The sequence below is a fragment of the Vipera berus genome, assembly GCF_964194415.1.
Source record: "Vipera berus genome assembly, chromosome: 15".
Lineage (NCBI taxonomy): Eukaryota > Metazoa > Chordata > Lepidosauria > Squamata > Viperidae > Vipera > Vipera berus.
Genome location: NC_138218.1, coordinates 10,477,968 through 10,500,556, shown reverse-complemented (window position 1 = coordinate 10,500,556; position 22,589 = coordinate 10,477,968). Strand labels below are relative to the sequence as shown.

General features: G+C 47.9%; 2 protein-coding genes and 1 long non-coding RNA gene across 10 annotated transcripts in view; 1 reads left to right on the top strand and 2 right to left on the bottom strand.

Annotated features, from left to right (window-relative positions):
- Positions 1-5,818, bottom strand: part of LMX1B (LIM homeobox transcription factor 1 beta) — a 92,618-nt gene extending 86,800 nt beyond the window's left edge. For all 7 annotated transcript variants that reach the window (XR_014028053.1, XR_014028054.1, XR_014028055.1 and 4 more), the window contains exons 1-2: positions 4,859-5,818; positions 2,311-2,497 (exon numbers count right to left, since the gene is read on the bottom strand). Coding sequence is in view for 2 of the 7 variants with exons in the window: in XM_081340052.1 (XP_081196178.1) it covers positions 2,311-2,497; positions 4,859-4,997 (326 nt within the window). In the remaining 5 variants the exon portion in view is untranslated. The remainder of the gene's footprint in view (positions 1-2,310; positions 2,498-4,858) is intronic.
- Positions 5,819-5,995: 177 nt separating this feature from the next.
- On the top strand, positions 5,996-22,572 carry LOC308675093. Its single transcript, XR_014028067.1, has 4 exons — positions 5,996-6,204; positions 15,717-15,783; positions 18,646-18,736; positions 18,861-22,572. It is a non-coding gene; the product is annotated as an uncharacterized lncRNA (long non-coding RNA).
- Positions 16,508-22,589, bottom strand: part of MVB12B (multivesicular body subunit 12B) — a 49,126-nt gene continuing 43,044 nt past the window's right edge. Inside the window, exon 13 of one of the 2 annotated variants that reach the window (XR_014028058.1) lies at positions 16,508-17,359. The gene's annotated coding sequence lies outside the window, so the exon portion shown is untranslated. The remainder of the gene's footprint in view (positions 17,360-22,589) is intronic. The other variant, XR_014028059.1, reaches the window with a different exon arrangement.

The window sequence follows — 22,589 nt, the reverse complement described above, 5'->3', positions numbered from 1 at the left end:
CCCGTTGGTTCCCTCCGCCGGCCGAATCCGCGTGGATTGCAAACCCAGGGTTGTTTTTTTGGGGGGGGGGAAGGAATCCTCCGTGGCCTCGGAGCTCGGTTATTTTTTTTGCAGACGTTTCGGGAACAAACTCGAGATATCCCCCCCCCCCCGAATACAACACGTCGCCAGATTTACCCAAAGGGGGTGGGAGAGACTTTTAACAAACGTCCCTCCCCCCCTTCCTTTCCAGTTCCCGCTTTAAGAGTTTTTTTGGGGGGAGTTTAGAAAGCAATTCTGGAAAGTTTGTTCAAATCGGATCGGTCTGGAAGTGCCTCCTCGTGGAATCCGAATTAAGGGAGGCGCCTTCCCCGATCTCGTTCGTTAAGATGGGGGGCGGGGAGGGGGCGACTCGTGAACCGAATAAATAATACTAATACTAATAATACCAATACTACTACTACTACTACCACTACTACTAATAATAATAATAAAATAATAATAATAATAATAATAATAATAATAATAATAATAATAATAATAATAATAATAATAATAATAATAATAATAATAATAATAATAATATAATCTTTAATCCCCGCGAGGCTCAGTCCCAATTAGGCTGGCAGGAAAAAGAGGCGCCCTTTAAATAGAATAAAGATGGAAAAGAAAGAACTGAAAAATCTAAGTTACCAACAAACACCACAGTGAAACAGGGATGCGTGATTTGTTGTTGTTGTTGTTGTTTTAAAAAAAAAGGAGGCAGCGCTTTTGGGTTTTGTTTCGCCAGCGATGTTGGGAGAATGGATTCCAGCTTAGGGAAATGGATTCCAGAGAATCTATCTTGACTGCCAAACTTTTTAGTTTGAGAAAAAACACACACACACACACACAGAGAGAGAGAGCTCCAATTACTTTAGTCACAGGCAATTTGCCTTTACTTTGGAGAAGGCCCATCCTAAAAAAAAAATAAATCAAAATCTTCCTTTAAAAAAAACACTCCATGTTTTTTTCAGTACCATATTCATGAAAGATGGGATTTTTTTTCTTCAAAAAAATGTTTTTTTTAAATCCCTGAAAACTTTCTTTTATTGCACAACTTTCCTTGGGAATACACAACGCCTCTTTCCCCCCCTCCAAATGCATTTGCATTATGATGATTAATTGCTCCTTTGAGAGGAATGTTTGTGCTGGTTTTCCCCCCTGTACTTTACAACTTTTAGCGGCTTCTACCCAAGCTGTCTAAGCAAGACTGCAAGGATCGAAACACCAACCTAAAAGCAAAAAAAAAAAAGAAAGAAAAAGAAAAAAATATAACCTCTTCCTTTGCAGAGTCCCCTATTTTGTAAAAGAAGGACCGTGACAAAATTGAGAAACGGATTTCAACCGCAGATATATATATGGAATATTTGTACTTGTTTAACTATATTTCCTATTTCTAAACCATTTATCTCCTTCAGAGATATGGGTTGCTTCAGGGAAGGAAGCAGAGATCCATTTCAAACTATGGCCAAACTAAAGAAAATTGAGGATTTCAGACAGAGAAAATAGGGAAGGGGGGTGGCACTGCGATAAATCGACAATTTGAGAAATAATGCAAATAAAAGAGAGTGGAGGCAAGTTGCTCAGAGAGGATTTTACTAGGAAGTGACCCAAATCTGCAAGCAATGCAACCGAAAAGCCATTTGGGTTGGATCAGAGAGGGCGGCACAAGGAACGGACAAAGACATCCAGCCTCTACTCACCTGAGAATACTTAATAAGCTTGAGAATACTTAATAAATACCACCACATATGTCACGAGTGACCCAGTTTTATTCCCCAGCCATCTCCCCCAAATCCACTTGTCGTGAAGTCAAACCATTTCCCGAATCCAACCTCCAATATCCACCCCAAATACCCTCTGCACCTTTTTTTCCAAATTGCACACCACACAGAGTAGCTCAAAGAGGAGGGGAGGATAAAGGAAAGAGAGAGATCCATGGATGGGGAAAACCAGTTCAGCCCCAGGATGGTCCCTCTAAAGCAACGAAATGGAACGTTCCACTGGATGATGCAACAATGGGTTCTAAAGCAAAGGGGCGGAGCTACAGCTCTTTTATCTGCAACAATGGGTTCTAAAGCAAAGGGGTGGAGCTACCGCTCTTTGACCCAAAAAGCTGGGCTTATTCTCTTGGAAATCATCCTCAATTTTTCGACTTCGCTGCTTTATGCCTCTCCCCCTACCCCGTTCCACCGGGATACAGTTATAAATGAGATCAAACTTGGGATTGAGCAGGGAAGAATTCCAGTGGCTAAAAAGGAAAAGTAAAAATAAGGGTAAAGATCTTACTGTTGGTAGTCTTGCTTGCAGTAAAGCTTCCGGTCTCGGAAGTAGCAGCTGGTGGTTAGCGCCTGTTGGCAGACGGCGCATTGCAAGCATTCTTCGTGCCATGAGGATTCATTGACACGCATCAGGAAGCGGTCGGAGATGGGACGCTGGCACCCCTCACAAACTGCCTGGTGTTGACAATCGGACCCTGAAGGAGGGAAGGGAGCAGCAAACGGGCAAAGAGAGAGAGAGAGAAATAGAGAGAGAGAGAGAAAGTATGAAAAAAAGAGAAAACAAGACAAGGCAAAATCACCCCAAAAAAGCACAAATCCACAGGGTTGTGTTTTAAGAAGGATTGGTTCACCCGGGGGCCTAGGGTGGCTTTGAAATGCCTGGATGCAGCGGTCCTTCTTAATTCCCACTCAAGAACTAGAATGGCGCTGGTTATATATTTGTTATTTTAAGGCTTCCTCCCTATAATCACCCATTTATTATTATTAGCCGTGGACTTCAGTGGACCAAAACGAAGCTGAGCTGGCGAAGTCAATTGATCTGGGAGAGAAGAGCAGACAATTAAGATCCCACACAGGACCTCACAGAGTTTTCCCCAAAGATCTCAATTCTCCATTCCTTCAACCAGGAAAAGAGAAGCTAGATTAAAGGAGACAGAGGTGAGTTTCTGATGGGAATCCAAATATTTGCAATCCCTGTTCTTGAAGATTAATAGCCAAACAGGATGCCTCAAGGCTCATTTCCAAAAAAGCATGCCTGGGATTCTGGTCAAGGCAAAAAGTCATCTTTAGCCATTTATATCCCTGAACTCCTTCGCCAGAATCATCCCCCAAACACATTTATTATTCCATAGTAGTTATCATCATCATTATGTTTTACTAGCAATAGCACTACTGTAGTGGGCAGTTGTTATTAGGACTATTATTTCATTTGGCCTGGCTCAAAAAATAAACTATAAGATAATGGCCAAGGGGAGGGGGGAGAGAAAAAAGTAAAATAATGGCACTTATACAAACACACCAAGAAGTTTGTCTCGATGGCGACCAAGTTAAAAACACAGGTTTAAAGGCCTTTTCCTTTCAGCCCTGGCTTAAATGGTTCATGTTCCTCTAATTCAATAGTGAATAAATTTAATAAATAATTTAAAAAAAAACCAGCCCCAGATCGGCACATTATTAAGACATGCCCTCATACCAGGGAAGGAGAAGGACCCTCTTAATGCCATCAGGCATTAATGCCTTAATGCCATCAGGCTGCAATCCCGGGTATGTGAGAGAGGAAAGCCTAGCCTTGCAAATCAGAAGAAATGAGGGGGCTTCAGAGCAGTAGGCTGGATTGACAGCCTACAAACCTCCTTTTTGAAGAAGTTTCTCTCGGAATTTGGCACGCGGTTGTTACTTGGGGAGGTGGTTGGAAAACGCTGCATAATGTTAAGGGAAAATTGTCTCAAGGAGAAGCCGTGTTCGTTGACAGCAGCTGGCAGATTTCACTTGGCCAGCTTAGGATCCACACGGGGAGGGAACCAGCTTTTTTGGGGGGGGTCGGAGAGGGAGAAGAATTGCAGTGGGGATTGAGGCCCGATTGAAGCAGGGGCTTCAGGGAGAACCAGGCTTAAACTCGGGAGGAGGTTGTCAGAAGAGGTTGTCCAAGGAAAAAGTGAGCGCATCGCGTCTTCCGGAAGAGAGAGGCGAAAGGAAAGCAAACGGGCCAGACTTTCTCCGCCAGAAGTTCAAGATTAAATCAGTTCACCTCGAGAAGTATCGGGGAGGCGCACAAAACACACAAACACACTGTCCATTCGAATTCAGGGCTCTCCCACGAGATACGCCTGAGCTGAGCGCTTCGTCCCGTCCTGCAGGCGTCACTCCTTTATAGATCGTTTAGCCAGAGCTTAACAAGCGTGCCAAACAACCGAATTCTCTGGGAACCCGGAGCGTGTCGACGCGGGTGCCCCTTCTGACGTGCAAGCAGTCCCGAGAAAACCCAGCTTGTTTTTTTGTTTTTTGTTTTGTTTTTTTTAACCGTCCTCGCCAAGGAAGATAAAGCGCAGCGATTCGGGTTCAAAAGTTGGACCACGCGAAACGCATCAGTAGCAGCTTTTGCAAACAGCCGGTTTTCAGCAGGGGGAGGTTTGATGGGTTGGAAGCGGGATAAAATAAGTTGGAAATGTTGGACCCTTGAGACAGCACGGGAAGGGGGCCGGGGGGGGGAAGAAACACACTTGTGTATCACTCAGTCAAGGCCGGGCGCGCATTGGCGTGCAAGTGGTTCCTTCCAGCCTGCCCTGCCCTTTACATGTGGATTCTCAGCCAGGGTAACCCGCCTCTCCTTGGCCAAGCGGCCGGGCATCTTTAACCGCAACTGTTCGGCCCTGGAGACCGGAGAGAAAGGAAGAAAGGAGGGCGAGCGGGTGTGAGATCCCCCCTCGCCCAGGATCGGGACCAAGGAGGGCGAGTTTTATTTCTGGAGTGGAGTGGGGGATGGGGGAGAGAGAGAGAGAGAGAGATTTTAACTGGCAGGAAAGTTGGGAGGGAAAGCGCGGAAGAGGCGAACTCACCCAACAGGACTCCCAAAGTGGCGGGCCCCGAGCGCAGCGGCCGATCCTCCATTTTAATCCCGTCCAGCATCTTGGCGCAATTCACCGAGCCGCGATTCAAGCAGTTTTCCAGCGCCTCCGGTCCCGCGGCCACGTCCATGGGGCGGAAGGAGGGCTACGCGAGGGAAGGCAGCGGCGGTTAGCGGCCGCCCCGGCTGAGGTCCGGGCCGCGGAGCTGCGGGACGGTGCCGACGGCAAAGGCGAGCGGGGCGCAGCCTAGAGGCCGAAGAAGCCGGCCGTCCATCGGCGGGGCGGCCGGGGAGGTCACCTGCTGGCTGAAAGGCGCCTCCGGGGCCTCTCTCGGGGCGGAGGGGGCGGCCAGGCCCTCCCCGAAGCAGGGAGACGCCCGGCACTGCATGCACAAGCTGTCTCCTCGGGAGCTCTCCTCGGCCCAAATGCCATCCAAAACTCCCGAGCCGGGAGGCGCTCGGTTTACAAGCGGCGGAAAGCAGCTGCGGAGGAATACATCCGCCCCGCCGCCGCCACCGCCTCGCCTCCGCCTCCCCTCCTTTCCCCAAAAAGGCGGAGATGGAAGGGGAGGGGGGAAAGAGAGAGAGAGAGAGAGAGAAAGAGAGAAGAGAAGAGGAGGAGGAGGAGGAGGGGAAAGGGAAAAAAAAACTTGCTGACATTTGAACTCCCAATCGGTGTGCCTAATATCCCTACGCCGCAGTGAGGCGGTCCCTCCCCTGTCAAATAGTGCGTCCGCTTACGCGCAAAAAAAATAAAAAATAAAATATGGGGCGGCCAAACAAAAAAAAAAGTGAACGGAGGAAAAAAAGAGAAAGGGAGCGAAAGGGATCGAGAAATAAAGCAGGGAGGAGAGAAAGGAGGGGGGGGAGAGAGAGACGAGGCAAGCCCCCTCCCTCGAGGGGCAGTCAGCCGTGACAAAAGGAGCCCTCAGCCAGGTGGAGAACAGAAGGAGATTTTCGGCAGGTAACCCGTCCAGAGACGCCAAAGAAGGGTAAGCGCTGCGGGCAGGCAGGCAGGCAGGGAGCGGGGAGCAGAGAAACGGGGGAAGAGGAAAGCTTGAAAAGGAGAGAGAAAGAGACGTTTACAGTTGGGCTGTTTTAAAATTAATAATTGGGTAAGGCAAGGGGGGAGATTTGCAAAGGGGAGGGATAGTTAGGGACTATCCAGCAACAGTCGTGAGCTGAACGGGGCGGGGGAGGGCACGCGGAGAACGCAAGAAGGAAGAAGAAGGCTGCGTGGATCCGTGCCCCCCCCACTCCCCCATCTCCTGTCAGAGACCCCGCGCTCAAGTAGCCGCCTAAATTCACAAGGAACAGCCAGCTCGCCTCGTCTGGCAGGTAGGCACCTCTGCTACTCTTCCCTTGGGGGGGGGCGGGAATATGCGCCCTTCCTGCCGGCCACTGATCTGCAGGTTATGTCCAGGAAGGAAGAAAATGGGTGGGGGTGGGGGGGTGGGGTGGGGGTGTTTCTCTGCTGGTTTGGGGATAGTGAGAGAAAGCGCCTGGAGTGTTGCCAAAGGCGCACCCGGGCTGGAGGTCTGTCCATCGGGGACTCGGGGTTAGGAAAACGGGGCGGGGCGGGGATAGCTAGCCCCTGTCTTCTTCCTCCCCTTCTGCGCAAGCCTTTTGCGTGATCTGGGGGTCCAGGAAGGGGGGGTGTCTGGCTTGGCACCTGGGCAAGAAAAAGAAAAGAGAAAGAAAAAAAAACTCTTGGAAACGCGCGCAGACGCCCAAACTCGGTCACTCTCGGCTGAATTAGCCCTTCCCTCAAATGCCAAACCACATTCTGCGCCCAGGATCTGGAATGTTTAAATCCGCCTCGCGGAAGACCACCCTCTGATTTTCAACCCTTGGAGCGAGCGATCCAGGCTTCCCTGCCACCCCAAAAGCGGCAAACCCTCTCCGCGCACCAGCGCCCACCCACCCTCTGGCGCGCAGGCCGCGAGGAGGAGCGCTGGGTCCGGCCAGGGCCTGACACCCCCACCCCCACCCCCCCACACACACACACCCACACCCGCACCCTCGTGCCAAGTTTTCCGCGTTTCTTCTTTCCCGACCAAAGGTGCTCTGCGATGCTTAGAGGGCCACAGCGCGGACCCTTCTTGGGCTGCGGTGGGGTGGGGCGAGGGGAGGGGGGGTTGCCTGAAATTTTGAGTGGGCTGGAGGAGGAAAAAAGAAGGCCTATCCTGGCGTGATTGCCCCGATTTTTTATTTTTATTTTTATTTTTTTAAATTTCAGTTCTGCTCCCTGGCGCGCGTAAAAACGCAAGCCCCGTTTTGGTGCGAATGGGGACCCCGTTTGATAAAGACACATGCAGAATTACTTCCTTTTCTCCCTTCTTCTGGGCCTGCTTTGTGAACGCGAGCGAGCCCGGCTTCTGAACTGCAGGTAGAGCCCCAAACGCCCAGCCACAGACAGGCCTCAAAAAAAAAAAGGAGCGGGGATCTGCCCCCCCCTCTTTCGCGCAACGTTAACTGGAACTGGCATTTAGTTTTATTTCCATCCTGAAAACATTGTTTAAAGTCTTTACTTAACTGCCAGTGGAATCTTGACTTGACTTAACTGCCGTTGAATATTGAATATTTCGTAATTCTTGGCTCACTTTTTTGGGGCGGAGTGAGGCGGGGAGGATTAAGAAATGACAGCCTTCCTATCTTGTACTGCTGGCCAGGATGAGTCTGGGTCCAAATTCATCCCGCCTCCGAGTAGACCCATCGGGAATCAGTCAGAAGAAGCGGGCTTTAAGCCTTCCTTGGCTGCTTCAAGACGACAAGATTTAAGTCTATTTGCAAGCTTACGCTGAGTCTATACACTGTATTACAGAGCTACAATTTATTAATTGGGATAGCTTCTGAGCACATCTGGCGGCAGTGGTTTTTCAAAGCAGGGCGTTTATTAACTTTTACAAAATATCAAGGCGAAATAAATGGCAAGCTAAAAATTTTTGCCTTTGATGATCTGCGTTTAAATTTCTGGTTTCTTAAAAAAAAACAGATTCTGAAGACAAGACCGATCTTTTGGGTCTCTCTCTCTCTCAGCCCAGTTCACCTCACGGGGTTGTTGTGGGGAAAATAAGAGGAGGAAAGAGTATTAGATATGACCCCCGGCCTTGAGTTATTAAAAAAAATGATAAAGGCGACGTAGGAAAAAAACCCGTATAAAATAACTTGTAAAAGATGGAATAAAATCAAAACCCTGTTGTTACGGTTCCTTAGCCTTGGTTTCCTACATTTATAATTATGTTTGGGAAGAGAGGAGAAGACATTTTCGTCTTCCAAAAATACGAAGTGCAAAATGCCAAATGCCAGCGGCAGGAAAATACCTTAGTTACAGACATTATTTGCCTATCAAACCCTAATACACAAGAGCGCGCAGGAGTCTACCTTGGTTACTTTCCCCAAATCTCCCTGCCTATCCCAGCTTGCATCGCCAGGGATCCAGAAATCTGTCACTTTGATAACTTTCCTTTGACATTGCTTCCTTTTACCCCCAGTTTAGAGAAATCGGAGTGGTTTTCCGCCCCGCCCCCCCCCCCAGTAAAAACGCGATTTCTTGCAGTCCGTGAGCGAAGAAACTTAGTAATGACTAATAATAAAGTGCTTTAAAATTTTGAGCTCGCAACTAAAAATCAACTTAACGTTTCGGGACCCCTTTCTCTCTTAACGCCCCCCGCCCCCGAAAGCGGAATGGATTGGTAAAATCCATTCAGCCCGAAATTAAAATCCAAGGACACTTTTTGGATCAAACCAAATTCAAGGTTTTCCCCTGAAAACGAACGTTTTCTTTTTCCAGCTTATCCCGCGCTCCTACGGTAGTAATTCCGAACCAAGAATTGAACAATTCGAAAATTGAAAAGTGCCTGGGAGGTCACCGTCAAGACGCCGAATAGTCTGCAACGAAGTCCGAGTGTCCGGGGGAAACTTGGGGAACGTTTACTCGGAGAAATACGCCTCGTCCCGCCGCGCAAAACAACCCCCCTAATTCCCCCAGCCTCTACAAGGAACCAACAACACACACACACACACACACACACACACAGCGTGAGCACTAAATTTTCATTCCTTTAAAGATCCATTATAAATCAAATTTAAAAATCGCGTCTCCAGCTTTTGGAACAAATTCTAAACTAAGGGTGAAGAGGTGGGGCGCAAGGAAATGCCAAGGGTCCCTATCTGGAAAGTGGCATTTTACACCCGCGAAGAAAGGCGCGCAAGGGAGCGCCTGACACTGGGGTAAAATGTGCGCAACTCTGGATTTCATCACGTTAGGCCTCATTGCCACTTTATCTAGTCCAGATCTGGGTATTTTACGACACGCACCACCACCACCATCACCACCCCCGGCCCCACATCCAGCCTTTTGGCTGTCCTTGTCCGGACCCCGTGGATTTTTATTTTGGTTTTATTTTAAAAACATTTTTTAAAAAAAATATATTAAGGTATGTAGGTGAGTGCGTGCTTAGCACCTTCATAGTCCTGCTGGTCTGGCCCAGCCTCTTGGGAAAATGAATTTGCCCACCCCTATCTAGTTTAATATCTTTCTCCAAGAAGCTCAACATGTGGATAGCTGAAGCAGCTTGGGCTCCGTTTCTCGGTCCTGGCAATCCGCCTCCAATCTGGAGTCGGTGCGGAGCGACTCTGGAGCGGACGCCACTTTTGAAACGGGCGGGCAGAAATATAAGAAAAGACAAGAAATAAACAGCGGGCGAGGAGATCGCGCGGAGAAGGGCAGATTCGGACCACAGCCGCTCCAGCCTGTAACCCCGAAATCAACTTCTTCGCCATCGCTTCTCGTTTTCAACCCGCGCTAAACGGAGTACCTTCCTGAACCCAGTAAGTTGCGTTCCCACGAAATGCTACTTGCCACTTGGTACCTGGCTTAACTCTCAAACACTCTGCGCTGCAGCTTAAGCAGCGAGCGGGCTTCTTCTTAGCCAGAAATTTAGCCATGATTAACGCTGAGGAAGTAACGAAGTGGCTTAAGGAAGACGACGTGTGAAAGCAAGTAAAGGGCGCCCGGTGTGAAAGAGGAGGATCATTTCAGGCAGAGAGATGTAAGCCCCCCCCCAGGAAAGAACCCAAGGGGAAAAAATGCCCATATAGGGGGGGAAAATAAAATAATCCGAGACATCACTTACCTTGTCTTCGGACCAACGACATTCACCCATCGGTAACCCACTTCCGTCCAGGATCAGACTTGAACCGAGGACCTCGGAGCCTCCCCCATTTCCCACTCGAGGGATGGGCGCGAGGGAAGCGAGTTTCATCCTTCGTCCTTAAGCCCAAAGCTGCAGATCCGTGTAGAGCTCTAATGTGCGAATCGGCTTATCTCTCCTTTCCAAGATCGAAGAGGGTCGCTCTGCCTGTTCGCTGGTGGGAACAAAATCGCCCTTGACTTTCAAGGAAACTTACTCTCGAGGAGAGCGAAAGAGAAAGCAGACGGAAAGGCAGGCAGGAGTCTCTGGTTAGCCTCCCCACTGCGCAAGGCAGGGCTCGCCAGAAGCCCTGGCTGTTATAGATGGTTACTTTGACTCCATCCTGGATGAATCAAAGTTTGGCCATAGGTTGGCTCTAACCTGCGTTTTGATCCCCCTTCCTCCCCCATTTCTCCCTGCTTGCGCAACCCTGGACTCCCCCCTCGCGATGGGGTCTGGATTCCCCAATTCGAATCCAAGCTGAATTTCCTAGTGGTCTCCCGTTCACCATCTGGCTGAAACTTCCGGTTCGCCCGCGGAAAAACCGGAAGGGCTGCCGAGTTTGCTCAGTTCAATCTCTCCTTCCTTCCGCTGCCCAAATTCAGAGTTAACAGAGCAATTCGTACCATTTTGGAAGTATTTCCCCTCTTTCCCCCCCCCCCCCCCGAATGATCCTAAATCAGCCGTTTTGACTGAGATTGGGATTATATTTTACCCCCCTCCCCGTATTTTTTCTCACAATGGTTTATTGAATAAGCTATCATGTGCGAAGGAGCGTGGCTAGTATGATGAGGTTTCATCCAAGGGTTGGAAGAGGGTGTAAAAAGATTGGCTTGAGCAAAAAAAGCATCTCTTGATTCATCGCCGGTTCTGAAATGATCCCAAACTGCCTTGTCCTTTTTGTTTTCAATCCCCCCACCCCCGCTTTCAAATTTAATTTTCTTGCATAGTTTGGGTGCAAAGGCCACAATATCGGGCTTTGTTTCCTTCAACCTTCTCTCTGAAAACTGGACCAAAACTCTTGGAAACCAAAACTGCTAGGAAAAAAATAAATGTTCCTTTTGCTTCTCTCTCTCTCTTTTAAAGTCTCTAAGAGGCCAAAGGGGTCTTCCAGCCCTATTCCTTGCACCACACAGGAGGCTTCCCTTTCCAGGGGCCCTAACTGGCCAGCCTTAACCAGAGGAGGCTCCCCTAATTGGTCATCTAAATCCCAAGGCATGGACCATCATCCCCATAAGGTAAAGGCAAAGGGTTCCCCCGCACATGCGTGCTAGTCGTTTCCAACTCTAGGGGCCGGTGCTCATCTCCGTTTGACTAGACGCCGTAGTGGTCCCTATTTTTCTACTTGCATTTTTACGTGCTTTCAAACTGCTAGGTTGGCAGAAGCTGGGATGAGTAACAGGCGCTCACTCTGTTACGCGGCACTCGGGATTCGACCTGCCAAACTGCCGACCTTCTGATCGACAAGCTCAGCGTCCTAACCCACTGAGCCACCGCGGCCCTTCATCCCCATACCCCTAGGCTATATTGGCCATGCCAGATGGGTGTGGCGGTTCACACCAGAAGGTGCCAGGTTAAAAAATGTTGCAAGTACCTTCATCTCTTGTTTTACCCAGGAATTAAAGCAGACAGTTGAAGCTTCGCTTGTAGGGAAACAGACTGGGTTGGCTTTGCCCAACCACACACAAACCCAAGATGGACAGGATCACAGTTTGCTGAATTAAACTATCCCCCAGGCTTGCAAGCTTGTCAAGACCTATGGACAGCTTGGGATGTGTCTTGGTGCATTTGGTTAGTGTAAACTCTCAGCCCTTTCACTTCCTTGGAGCCTCCGTTTCTAAGCCAACCCAGAAAGCAGGTTGATCCAGTTACCTGAGCTTCCGCTGAGTCCTAAATGAAAGACACAACACGCCAGGCCGAAGTGGGGTGGGTTGGTGTACAGCCCAGGGTACGGGGGGGGGGGAAGACTCAGAACCTGGGGTACTGCCACAAACCAGGGTTAGGAATCAGGGCGGTGAACAACCAGGTACAGAATCTCGGGTGGACTTGCCTCGCGCGCGCTCTGCCCCCTAGTGGTCCCTGTGCCGAACGCACCCTACCCTATCTTGGCTTCCAAGATGCTTTTTCTTCGGGGGGGGGGGCGATCGATCCATCTCTTTTCATAGGCGCGACTTGGAGCCTTAATCTTGCCGTCGGAGAGTCCCAGTAGCGTTAGGGGGAGGGAGAGACCCTTCAAACCCTCTTCCTCCCCCCACCGCCTCGATCAGCCTTTTTTTTTTTTTTTGGATCAACCCTTTTAAAGTCTCCCTCGCAGGGCCGTCGTGGGAAGAAGGTTTAAGGGAGGGAAACACGAATACAGTAAGAAGCGCGGCTCCGAATAAAGCTCGAATAATCTAACGCGGATCTGGCATTCCCCGGCTGATTTCCAAGGGCTAGGGGGAAAAAAAACAAGCCAGGGTTTGTTTCCGGCCGAAGAAACGGCAGAAAACAGGGATGCCAGGTAAACTGAAGGTGTATCGAGGAGGGGAGCGCTGCCGCCTGAGTCAGCGCAGCCGAGATTAAAAAAATAAAATAAAATAAATCCGCGGCTTTCTTGCAACGCGCGCTAATCCGCTCGACGCGGAGCGGGCAAGCCTCGTTATTATGGGATAGATAGAAGGAGCTCCGATCTTTCTCTCCGTCAGCCAGTGTGATTCTCTTAAGAGGCAAAGAATTGGGGTTTAGACTCAGACGGGTCCACTCCGGGTGACTTAAATGTTTTAGAAACCTCTCTGGACACGCAGGAACAAAACCCCAAATAAGATCTCGGGGTCCCAAAGGGCTGAGAGATGCCCAAGTTGCTCGCCCCTTTTTCAAGTGGCGGTGGGCACAATTCAGACAATAGGTTGGAACGAAACCAACCCCAAATCAGCGCCTCCCAAAGCACCGCGACCCAGGCTTCTTATAATGGCAACCCTGCAAACAAACCAGGGTTAAAGCAAGCTTAGCCTTGTGAAGGCAGGAACGAAAGTGGCTGGCCCCGGCTTTAATCGACCGTCTTAAACCGACGGGGGAACTTTGCCACGTGCTGGAAAGAAATTATCTGGGGAGTAGGGGGGGGAAAGAAATGTATTTTCCTTCGTTTCCGACCTGGCACCCCGGCACCCGGGTGTGTGTGTGTGTGTGTGTGTGTGTGTGTGTAGGTATCAGCCTAAAAAAAAAAGGCAGCCGCATTTATGTTATTTCAAGATAAAGGCGCCAAGGAAGATATATTTCTGGAGAGACTTTGCGCGCTTGCCCTTTTCTATTTTGCAGGCTCACGCACCGGCAATTCTCAAAGGACACCAACAGTAAATGGTGGTAAAAATATACTGCTCAAAAATAAATAAATAAATAAATAAAGGGAACAGAAAATAAGACATCCTACTATTAAATACAGTACATTGTGTTGTTTAAGTGTTCCCTTTATTTTTTATTTTTTTTGAGCAGTATATTTCCTATATAACTTTTAAAAAAAACTAAACACCAACAACTTCTTTCAATATCCGTGGCACGTTGAAGAGGATGGCTGGCATGAAGGCATCTTCCCTAATCAGTGTGAAGGGGTCGTTCGGGATCTAAATTGGAGGACGCGTGGATTGCCAGGAGCGCAATTCTCACCCCTCTCTCTGCTCTGTTTCCTTCCTTCCTTAAACATTCAGACAACCGGGCTGGCTGACTTTTCGGAGCTAACTTTTCTTTTTTTTTTAAAAGGAAAAAAATAAATTCGCAGCCTCCTCTGTACTTGATGTTAATCGTGGTGCGGTTTTTCGGAGGCCATTAAGAACACGCGTCTTTTGGAGAGTCGCGCGCCCGGGGCGCCAAGAGTCCTTTCCTCCTCGCTCAAATCCCATCTTAAAATCGACATTGTTTTTTCTTCGCCAGAATTGAAGGGATCCCGACAGGACGGGAACCGGTTCATCTGTTTAATTCGTGGAAGCTTCACCTTCTCATTCAACCGCCTTCTCTTCCCCCCAAGCCTTCTGCCAACAGTGCCGTCAAAAAAATCGGTGTCGGCTCTGAGCGATCCCACGGAAAGCTTTTTCTCCGGGATGATCTGTGCCTAACCCGATCCTTTAAGTCTCCCAAAGATGCAACCGTGGCCACTATGAGTCCTTCCTCTTCTTTTTCCTTCCACCTTCCCCAGCGTCAAAGGCTTCTTCCAGAAAGTGGAGGGTTTGCGTAATACGTCCGAAGGAGGATGAATTTGAAGCTGGAGTGAGGAATGGTTTCATTCTCCATCGGGTACTGTTTTCTGGGCTCTCCGTAATATTCTCAAGAGGCTTTTTCAACACCATTCAACAACAGCCTCATAGCTCTTTCTTCTCCTGCTTCTTCAAAGTTGCTTTTGGAGAGCTGAATTTCTAGACATTTCGGCCATGAGGGTCTCTTGATGAAATAGCCCTTCTTCTGGTTGCTGTGAAGGTTAGTGTTGTTAAGCGCTTAGTTTTGGACACTGCCCAACTCCAAGAAAGTCTTTTGGGGGGGGAATTTTTAGGGACCCGTTGAGGGTCTTGTCTGACATCTCCAATCCGTCGGCTGAAAAACTATATTTTAATGTAATATTCCCTCTGGCCAAAATTTCTTCTCTCCAGCCAAGCCTAATTTCTAACGTTAGTTTTGTTGGTTTCTTATACAGCGGAATAATCCTTGTACTATTTTCTCTCTTGAAAAGCCCTCGAAATCAGAGAGGAAATATATATATATATACACAAAAATAGGTTTGTCTCCTTCTTCTGGAGACCAGCTTCGTTTGTAACTGGGCCGTGCAGTCTCAAACTCTACAGCTTCAAAGCCGATCCCAGAGCAATAGCTGAGACGGCGAGGAAGAAAGAATATTGATCCCAAGCACTAAAAAGTAGATTAGCTAAAGATCCCATCACCTCTCCATTTATGCACTGCTCCCTTTAGTTTAGTTTGTGTGTGTGTGTGTGTGTGTGTGTTTTGTTTGTTTGCTTGTTAATCTTAATGTTTTAATTTTCAACGCCCAACAATTTTGACAGTGAGGTAGGTGACATATAAATTTAATAAATAAATATGACCTCTATAAAGTGGAGCAAGGAATACACTCAGGCAACTTCCCTTAGTGCTTAGTGAGGTTTACTTCTGAGTAGGCAGTGAAAGAAACCCATTATCAGCTCCCGCCCAGCCAGATAAGGATCAAAGCTCTGAAAAGTTACAAGGCATCCAAAGATCAAGGCACCCGTTCAGCTGGTTTAAGTGGCCTCAAACGTAACATGATTATCCCACAAATTTCCAGCTACCTGGAGCAATTTATGGGCAGTTTTCTCAGTGCAAGATTTTGGCCTCCCTTAATGTCTGACTCCAATGCCTCTCCTCGTCTGGTCCTTTCCCTCCTAATTTAACTATATAAGGTATATAAGTTGCGGATGCTCCATCACTGGAGGCTTTCAAGAAAAGGCCGGATAACCAATTGACCAGGATGATACAGTATAAGGTCTTCTGCTGAAGTAGGGGGTTGGACTAGAAGACCTCTGGGCTCTCTTTCAGCCTTATTATTCTATGTTCTACATTCTAAACTCGAGCAGACTTGGGGTTCCTGTTTTTCTCCCAAAATTTTGTTTTTTAAATTGCCCGAACACTAATAGATTTTGATCTCCTTCTTCTTTTCTGCAGCTGCAGTGAAGGCACCTGAGAGCTGAAGCCTGCCTCTCTCTTCCCTGGATACCAGCAAGATGGAAAGGTGATCTAATGCCTTTAGACCAGGGGTGTCAAATTCAATTTCATTGAGGGCCGCATCAGCATTGCGGTTGCCCTCAGGTGGCCGGGTGGGTATGGCCAGGGTGGGTGTGGCCTACTGGGTGGGCGTGGCTAGAGTGTGTATGGCCTACTGGGTGGGCGTGGCCAGCTCTACATCGTTCGCCTCAAGAGTGCCTATGGGGGCCTGGGCAGGAGTGGGACAGATCTGAGGGTCTCTGGCAGAAGGAGGGTCTCTGGGCCAGGGCCAAGGCAGTGGGGGCCGTTCCCTCACTGTTTCCAGGATGGCTTCGTGGGCCACCTGAAACCACTTCGCGGGCCGGATCCGGCCCCCGGGCCTTGTGTTTGACATGTCTGCTTTAGATTGTCTCTTTCTACCTGGTGCAGATAATGGACAGAAGGGCAACCTGCCCCGTTGGTTTTGCTCGTCAGAAGGTCGCAAAAGGGGGTCACATGCCCTTGGGACCCAGCAACGGTCCTAAGTAGGAACCAATTGCCAAGCCTTTGGATTTTGACGCAACGGTCGTTAAGTGTGAAAAAACGGTCCTAAGTCTCCTTTTTTGGGGGGGTGCTGTTGTAACTCTCCACGGTCACTAAACAAGCCGCCTCCAGATCTATGCCCACCACAAGTTTCATCTGCCATGAATATGGACACGGGGAGGAAATTATACTGGTTCATCCTTTCTTGCTTGGAATGTTCCTCTCTGAAACCTAATCACCCCCGGGAAAGAGGGGTGGGGGGGGAGAAAAAAAACTGAAAAGAAAAATAAAATCACCTTGAATATGAAATACAGTTCCTCTATGAAAGGCAGATGTGAACCGTTCAGGCTGTTCGGAACACGGCTTAACATTAGAAAAACACAGATTAATGAAGAAAATTTCACCCATAGGGACTGATTGGCAGGTGAGAATAATTACCAGCTTTCTTCCACCTCTTTTGCTGATGTCTTAAGCTGGCCCAAAGTTAAGAATTGTTTGTGTGTATTAGAATAGTAGAAGAATCAATTACATTGGTTTGAGGGGGGGAGGGAAAGCCCCATTCATTTATTTCAGGACTGTTTTAAGACAAGGTCAAAGTCCCCCCCCCACACACACAATTTTAATTGGAGGATAAAGGACAATTTTACAAAACAAGAGTATTGGACAATTGATCCTGTCAGCTCGAGAGACCGAAATCGGAAAGAAAACATAACCGGGCAGACATTACTACGCACTTAATGGATGAAAATGAAACCCCAGAATAAACAGACAGAGATTCTATCTGAAGCCTTTCTCACAATAAACCATGTTATTTTATGGGGAGGAAAAACAACCACGTTTATAGCTCCAAGGGTGTTGAGACGTCAGTACAGGTGGTCCTTGTTTAGTGACCGTTTGAAGCATTGGAAAAAGTGTCCTACAGCCGGTCCTCACACTTACGACCCGTGGTCATGGGATCAAAATGCAGACGCTTGTATTTACAATTGTTGCCTGGCTGAGGAATTCTGGGAGTTGAAGACCCCTGGTCCCTAGGGTCTCCTGCCTCAGCAAGGGGTTGGACGAGAAGACCTCCAAGGTTCCTTCTGATTATAAGAAGAGTTAATCAGTGGAACTCCTTGCCTCCAGAGGTTGTGGATGCCCCATCACTGGAGGTTTTTAAGAAGAGGCTGGACAGCCATTTTTCTGAAGTGATATAGGGTCTCCTGCTTGAGATGGGGGTTGGACTAGAAGACCTTCAAGATCCCTTCCAGCTCTGTTCTTCTGTTTCTATTGAACCATTGAGTAACTTCTGTCTCCATCCATCCATCCATCCATCCATCCATCCATCCATCCATCCACACAGACGGATACGCAGTGACATTTTTCTGAGGATTTAAGAGTGGCCCTAGGCAGAGATAAACTCACATTTTTTTTCTTGCAAAAAGGTCTTTGATTTTTTTTTTTAAAAGAAAACTCTTAATCCCATTTTAGGGTTTATACTCCAGCGTTCATTTGTTTTCTGCTTCAAAATGGCAAAAAGCACTGGGCTTTGTGCTAGTAACAGACCCCCATGGGAACAAACCCTTACTGGCACTGATGTTGTTACCACTGAAGACATCCTAGTTTGCAAGGAAACAGCCATGCTCAGAGCTTCTATCTATAAACAAGCCACTCCCTTCTAGCACTGATGATGTTGCCCAGTTGGGTCATGAAACATCTACAAGAAAACCGCCAAGCTCACAGAGCACCAAGGACCCCACAGTCCTTTCCTCCTCCTCCTCCTCCTCCTCCTCCTCCTCCTCCTCCTCCTCCTCCTCCTCCTCCTCACTCCACAAACCCCACTCCCTTCTAGCACTGATGATGTATCCTAGTTGGGTCATGAAACATCTGCCAGAAAACCACCAAGCTCAGAGAGCACCAAGGACCCCCGCAGTTGAACCCCAAGCTACAAATAATCAACACATCTCACAATTGCCCTCCAGAAAGCCCAAGGAGACACTGTCAACTGCATCCTCTCCTCTCATTTTCCTCCATAAAAACAACAGCTCTGTTCAGCAAGGATGGGCTGTGAGACAAGTGGATGAGTTGACAACATCAGCGAGTTTCCATAACTAAATTTCAACCTCCTTCCCTCCCTCTGTGTGTGTGTGTGTCTGAGAGAGAGAGAGAGAGAGAGAGAGAGAGAGAGAGAGAGAGAGAGAGAGAGAGAGAGAGAGAGAGAGAGAGAGAGAGAGAGAGAGAGAGAGAACCCATTCACCAAATCTATGTATATATATAAAAGAGCAATTCTCTCTTTTTTTGATAGGGAGACCATAAGCAACTAAGGTTATCCTGAGGTCTGAAATGAATCCATGCCAAATTAAATCCCACTTATTTGCTTTTTTTTAAGGCAGACCTGGTATCATTTATTACTCCCAAGGGGGACCCCCGTCTCTCCAAACACCCCAGCTCTTACGTACCATCCTGGGAGCCGAAGACAGGTGAATTAGCCCCTGATTTACTCCCATCTGCACATTCCCCCTAACGTTCCCTTTTCTCTCTTCCTTGCCCCTCTTCCCTCTTTTAATTATTAATATTTGCACATCTGCACCCCCATTAATGCAGGGACTTATGTGCATACCGGGCGGGATCGATCAGAGGCTGAACCAGGGGAAACGGATTCTTAATCATTCGTTTAATTGTTCCTGGGGTCTTGCTGAAGACGGATGAAGCCGCGGCACCCATACGTTCATTCTGGCAATTTTATTGGGACTCTCTTCCAACCGCAGGAGACCGGCTAGAGAAGTCTCTTCTCCTCCATTGATATTCCGGCAATTCTCCTTGAATGTTTCAGCTTTCATTAAAAAGGTGTGTGTGGGGGGAGAGATGTGTTTTCAAACATGGGTGGTGCCCTACTCTCTTAAACAAAGGCTGTGTGCAGAATGGAGGTTCAATCTGAACCGGGGATCAAACAGTGCAATAGCCTGTAGGGCTTTCCTAATAATACAAAGGTGCTTGCGTTGATTTAAAATGATCTTCCTGTGCTCCAGACAGAACCACTATCAGCCCTGATTCATTTACCTGGCTGGCTTAATTGCCATTTTTGGGATCACCAACCTCTGGGAGAGCAGAAGAGGAACCAAAGGAAGAGCGTGGTGTGAACTGAATCACTCTTTGTGGCCGCTTGACTTGCTTTCCCACGGTCAACTGAATGAGAGCCGACCGAAGTAACTCAGCTTTGGGGTCCAGTCAACCCACTGACTCCCTCCTTGGTGCCCTCTGAGCTTTGTTGTTTTCCTCGGATTTCTAGCACTGTTTTCATCATTGTTAGTGTTAGCTGGTTGGGTAAAGAAATATCTGCAAGAAAACAGCCAAGCTCCAAGAGCACCAAGGGCCCCATTGTTGTCTTCGTCTCCCTCCCCTTTTCCTTGACTCCACAAATCCCAACTCCCTTCTAGCACTGATGATTTTCCCTAGTTGGGTCATGAAATGTCTGCAAGAAAACCACCCAGCTCAGAGAGTGCCAAGGACCCCACCGTTCAACCCTGAGCTGCAAATATTCTTCTCTATTGGCGCATGGCTTCAAACTAAACCCATCAGCCGGGTTGGTGAAACACACCGGGCTTAAATGAGGTCAGCCAAGTTGCTTCTGAGCATGTCAGAATAACACGGGAGACATCTCTAATTCTCAGCCAGGTGCACAGATTTTTCTCTTTTTTTTAACCAGCCTGCTGAAATGTCCTCCCTTCCATCATTTGATCCAGTTCATTAAAACATGGCCCTATGAACTCTTCGCACCATATCTCTCTCTCTCTCTCTCTCTCTCTCTCTCTCTCTCTCTCTCTCTCTCTCTCTCTCTCTCTCTCTCTCTCCTCTCTCTCTCTCTCTCTCTCTCTCTCTCTCTCCCCCCCTCTCTCTCTCTCTCTCTCTCTCTCTCTCTCTCTCTCTCCTCCTTCCCCCTCTGCTGTTTGTTTTCCTTGGGAACCTGGCTTAAACATTGGTTTTGACTTCTCTCCCTCCTCCAAATTATTTAAACAGCGAAATAATATTTTCATTCTTTGGGGAAGAGGACAAGGCTTGAATAAGTCACTCTATTCTCCTCTAGTAAACCGGCCTTCCCTGCTGCAGCTACGATTACTTTTCCCATCGGTAAGTCTTCTCCAATTCTTTCCCAAAAGACTGATCAGGTTAAGGACAGATCCTCCAGGGGGAGGAGGGGGGGAATCTATCTGGCCATTAAGAGTTGACACCAATTGGATATCAGTTTGATCCCCCAGTCTTTGTACAGATAAGCTGTACAATCAACAGAGAAAGCTCGTAACCCTAGGAATGGTAGGAAAGAAGAAAGAAGAAGCAAGCAAGATGGATGGACTTAAGAGTGAGGACAACACTAGCAATGGCAGTAGCACATAGACTTATATACCGCTTCACGGTGCTTTATAGCCCTCTCTAAGTGGTTTACGGAGTCAGCCTATTGCCCCCAACAACCTGGGCCCTCATTTTTCCATCCTTGGAGTCAACCTCTAGCTGGTCAGGATCGAACTGCTGGCTGTGGGCAGAATTTAGCCTGCACTCCAGGATCAAGTATCTTACTTGTAGACATGAGGAATTTTTAGAGCAATTGTAACAGAACAGTCTTCTGATATACCGATGTACAAGTCAACCATCTATAGGGTCTTCCCATATAGATGGTTGACTTGCACATCAGTATATCAGCCTATCTAATATCTGCCTGTCTAGCTACCTATGGGATGGCTGTTTTGTTTGCTGGCTCTGTCGGTTTCTAAATAATAAAAAAAAGGAGGCCAAAAATGTCGGGTTTGTTTTTCTTGAAAATAACTTCACTAGACAAAAATACAATATATGATAAAAAAAAAATCTCGAGTCCTTTGCAGTAACTGAATCTGTTATTCATTTAAGGGCTGCTTTGAAATGTTATCTTTCCAGCTTGTTTGCTGTTTCCTCTTCTTAATTCTTTCTTTCTTTTTTTTTAAGAGACCTCATCTGCTGGGCCAGTTTTCCTTGATCGGTTTTTTTTTTTTGCCATATGTTCTCCATTAGCCAAAAGAAACATTTCACACATCACAAACAGCTCTGTTCACAAGAGACAACACTTCTGAAAGAGGGCATGAGAAGATCCTGTCTTCTCTTGGCCTGATATGGAGCCTTCTCCAGCGTTAACAGGAATGAAGCTCCTGGAAGCTTTAGAACAATCTAAAAAGCTTTAGGTAAAGGTAAAAAAGGTTCCCCCGCACATGCGTGCTAGTTGTTTCCGACTCTAGGGGCCGGTGCTCATCTCCGTTTCAAAGCCAAAGAGCCAGCGCTTGCCCGAGGACGTCTCCGTGGTCATGTGGCTGGCATGACTAGACGCCAAAGGCGCACGGAACGCTGTTACCTTCCCACCGTAGTGGTCCCTATTTTTCTACTTGCATTTTTTACGTGCTTTCGAACTGCTAGGTTGGCAGAAGCTGGGACGCGTGACAGGCGCTCACTCTGCTACGCGGCACTCAGGATTCGACCCGCCAAACTGCCAACCTTCTGATCGACAAGCTCAGCATCCTAACCCACTGAGCCACCGTGTCCCTAAAAAGCTTTAGAACAAGCTAAAATGTTATTTCAGAGTTTATATCAAGGGGGCAATCCCTAAGTCCCGAAATAGCTAAGTACGCATGTAAGATGATCTTCCTTTGTGGTCTGCTGTTGTGTTACTCATTCAGAATAACAGAATAACGGAGTTGGACGGGACTTTAGAGGTCTTCTAGTCCAACCCCCTGCTCAAGCAAGGAGACCCTATACCATTCCAGGCAAGTGGCTGTCCAGTCTCTTCTTAAAAGCCTCCAGTGATGGAGCACCCACGATTTCTGGAGGCAAGCAGTTAATTCAGATCATCACAGCTTCTGGGGTCAACTGCACGCTGATCCTACCACTAGGCAGAAATGGGTGATGGCTTCAGATGGCCAATGCTGAGAGGTAGCATCAGTTAGTAGGTAGATGGGAATAGATGGAACAGTGGAGAAATAATAGATCCGGGAAGTTTTCTTCCCGTCATTCTCTCTCAGGCAATAGGTTGCAGAGAACAAACAAGAGGATGAGATGGTTTGATAACGTCAGGGACACAGTGAACATGAATTTGGGCAAATTCATGGAGACAGTGGAGGATGGGGGGGAGGGGCTGGTGTGCTGTGGACTATGGGGTCACAAAGAGTCAGACATGACTTAGCAACTGAACAACAACAACACGGATTCTTTGCAACAAGAAGATATGACTTGGCTTGGTTTTATGAGATATGGAAAATAACCTGGTGGCAACATCTTTGGACCGATAGACAAGACAAAGGACACACGGTTGATTTG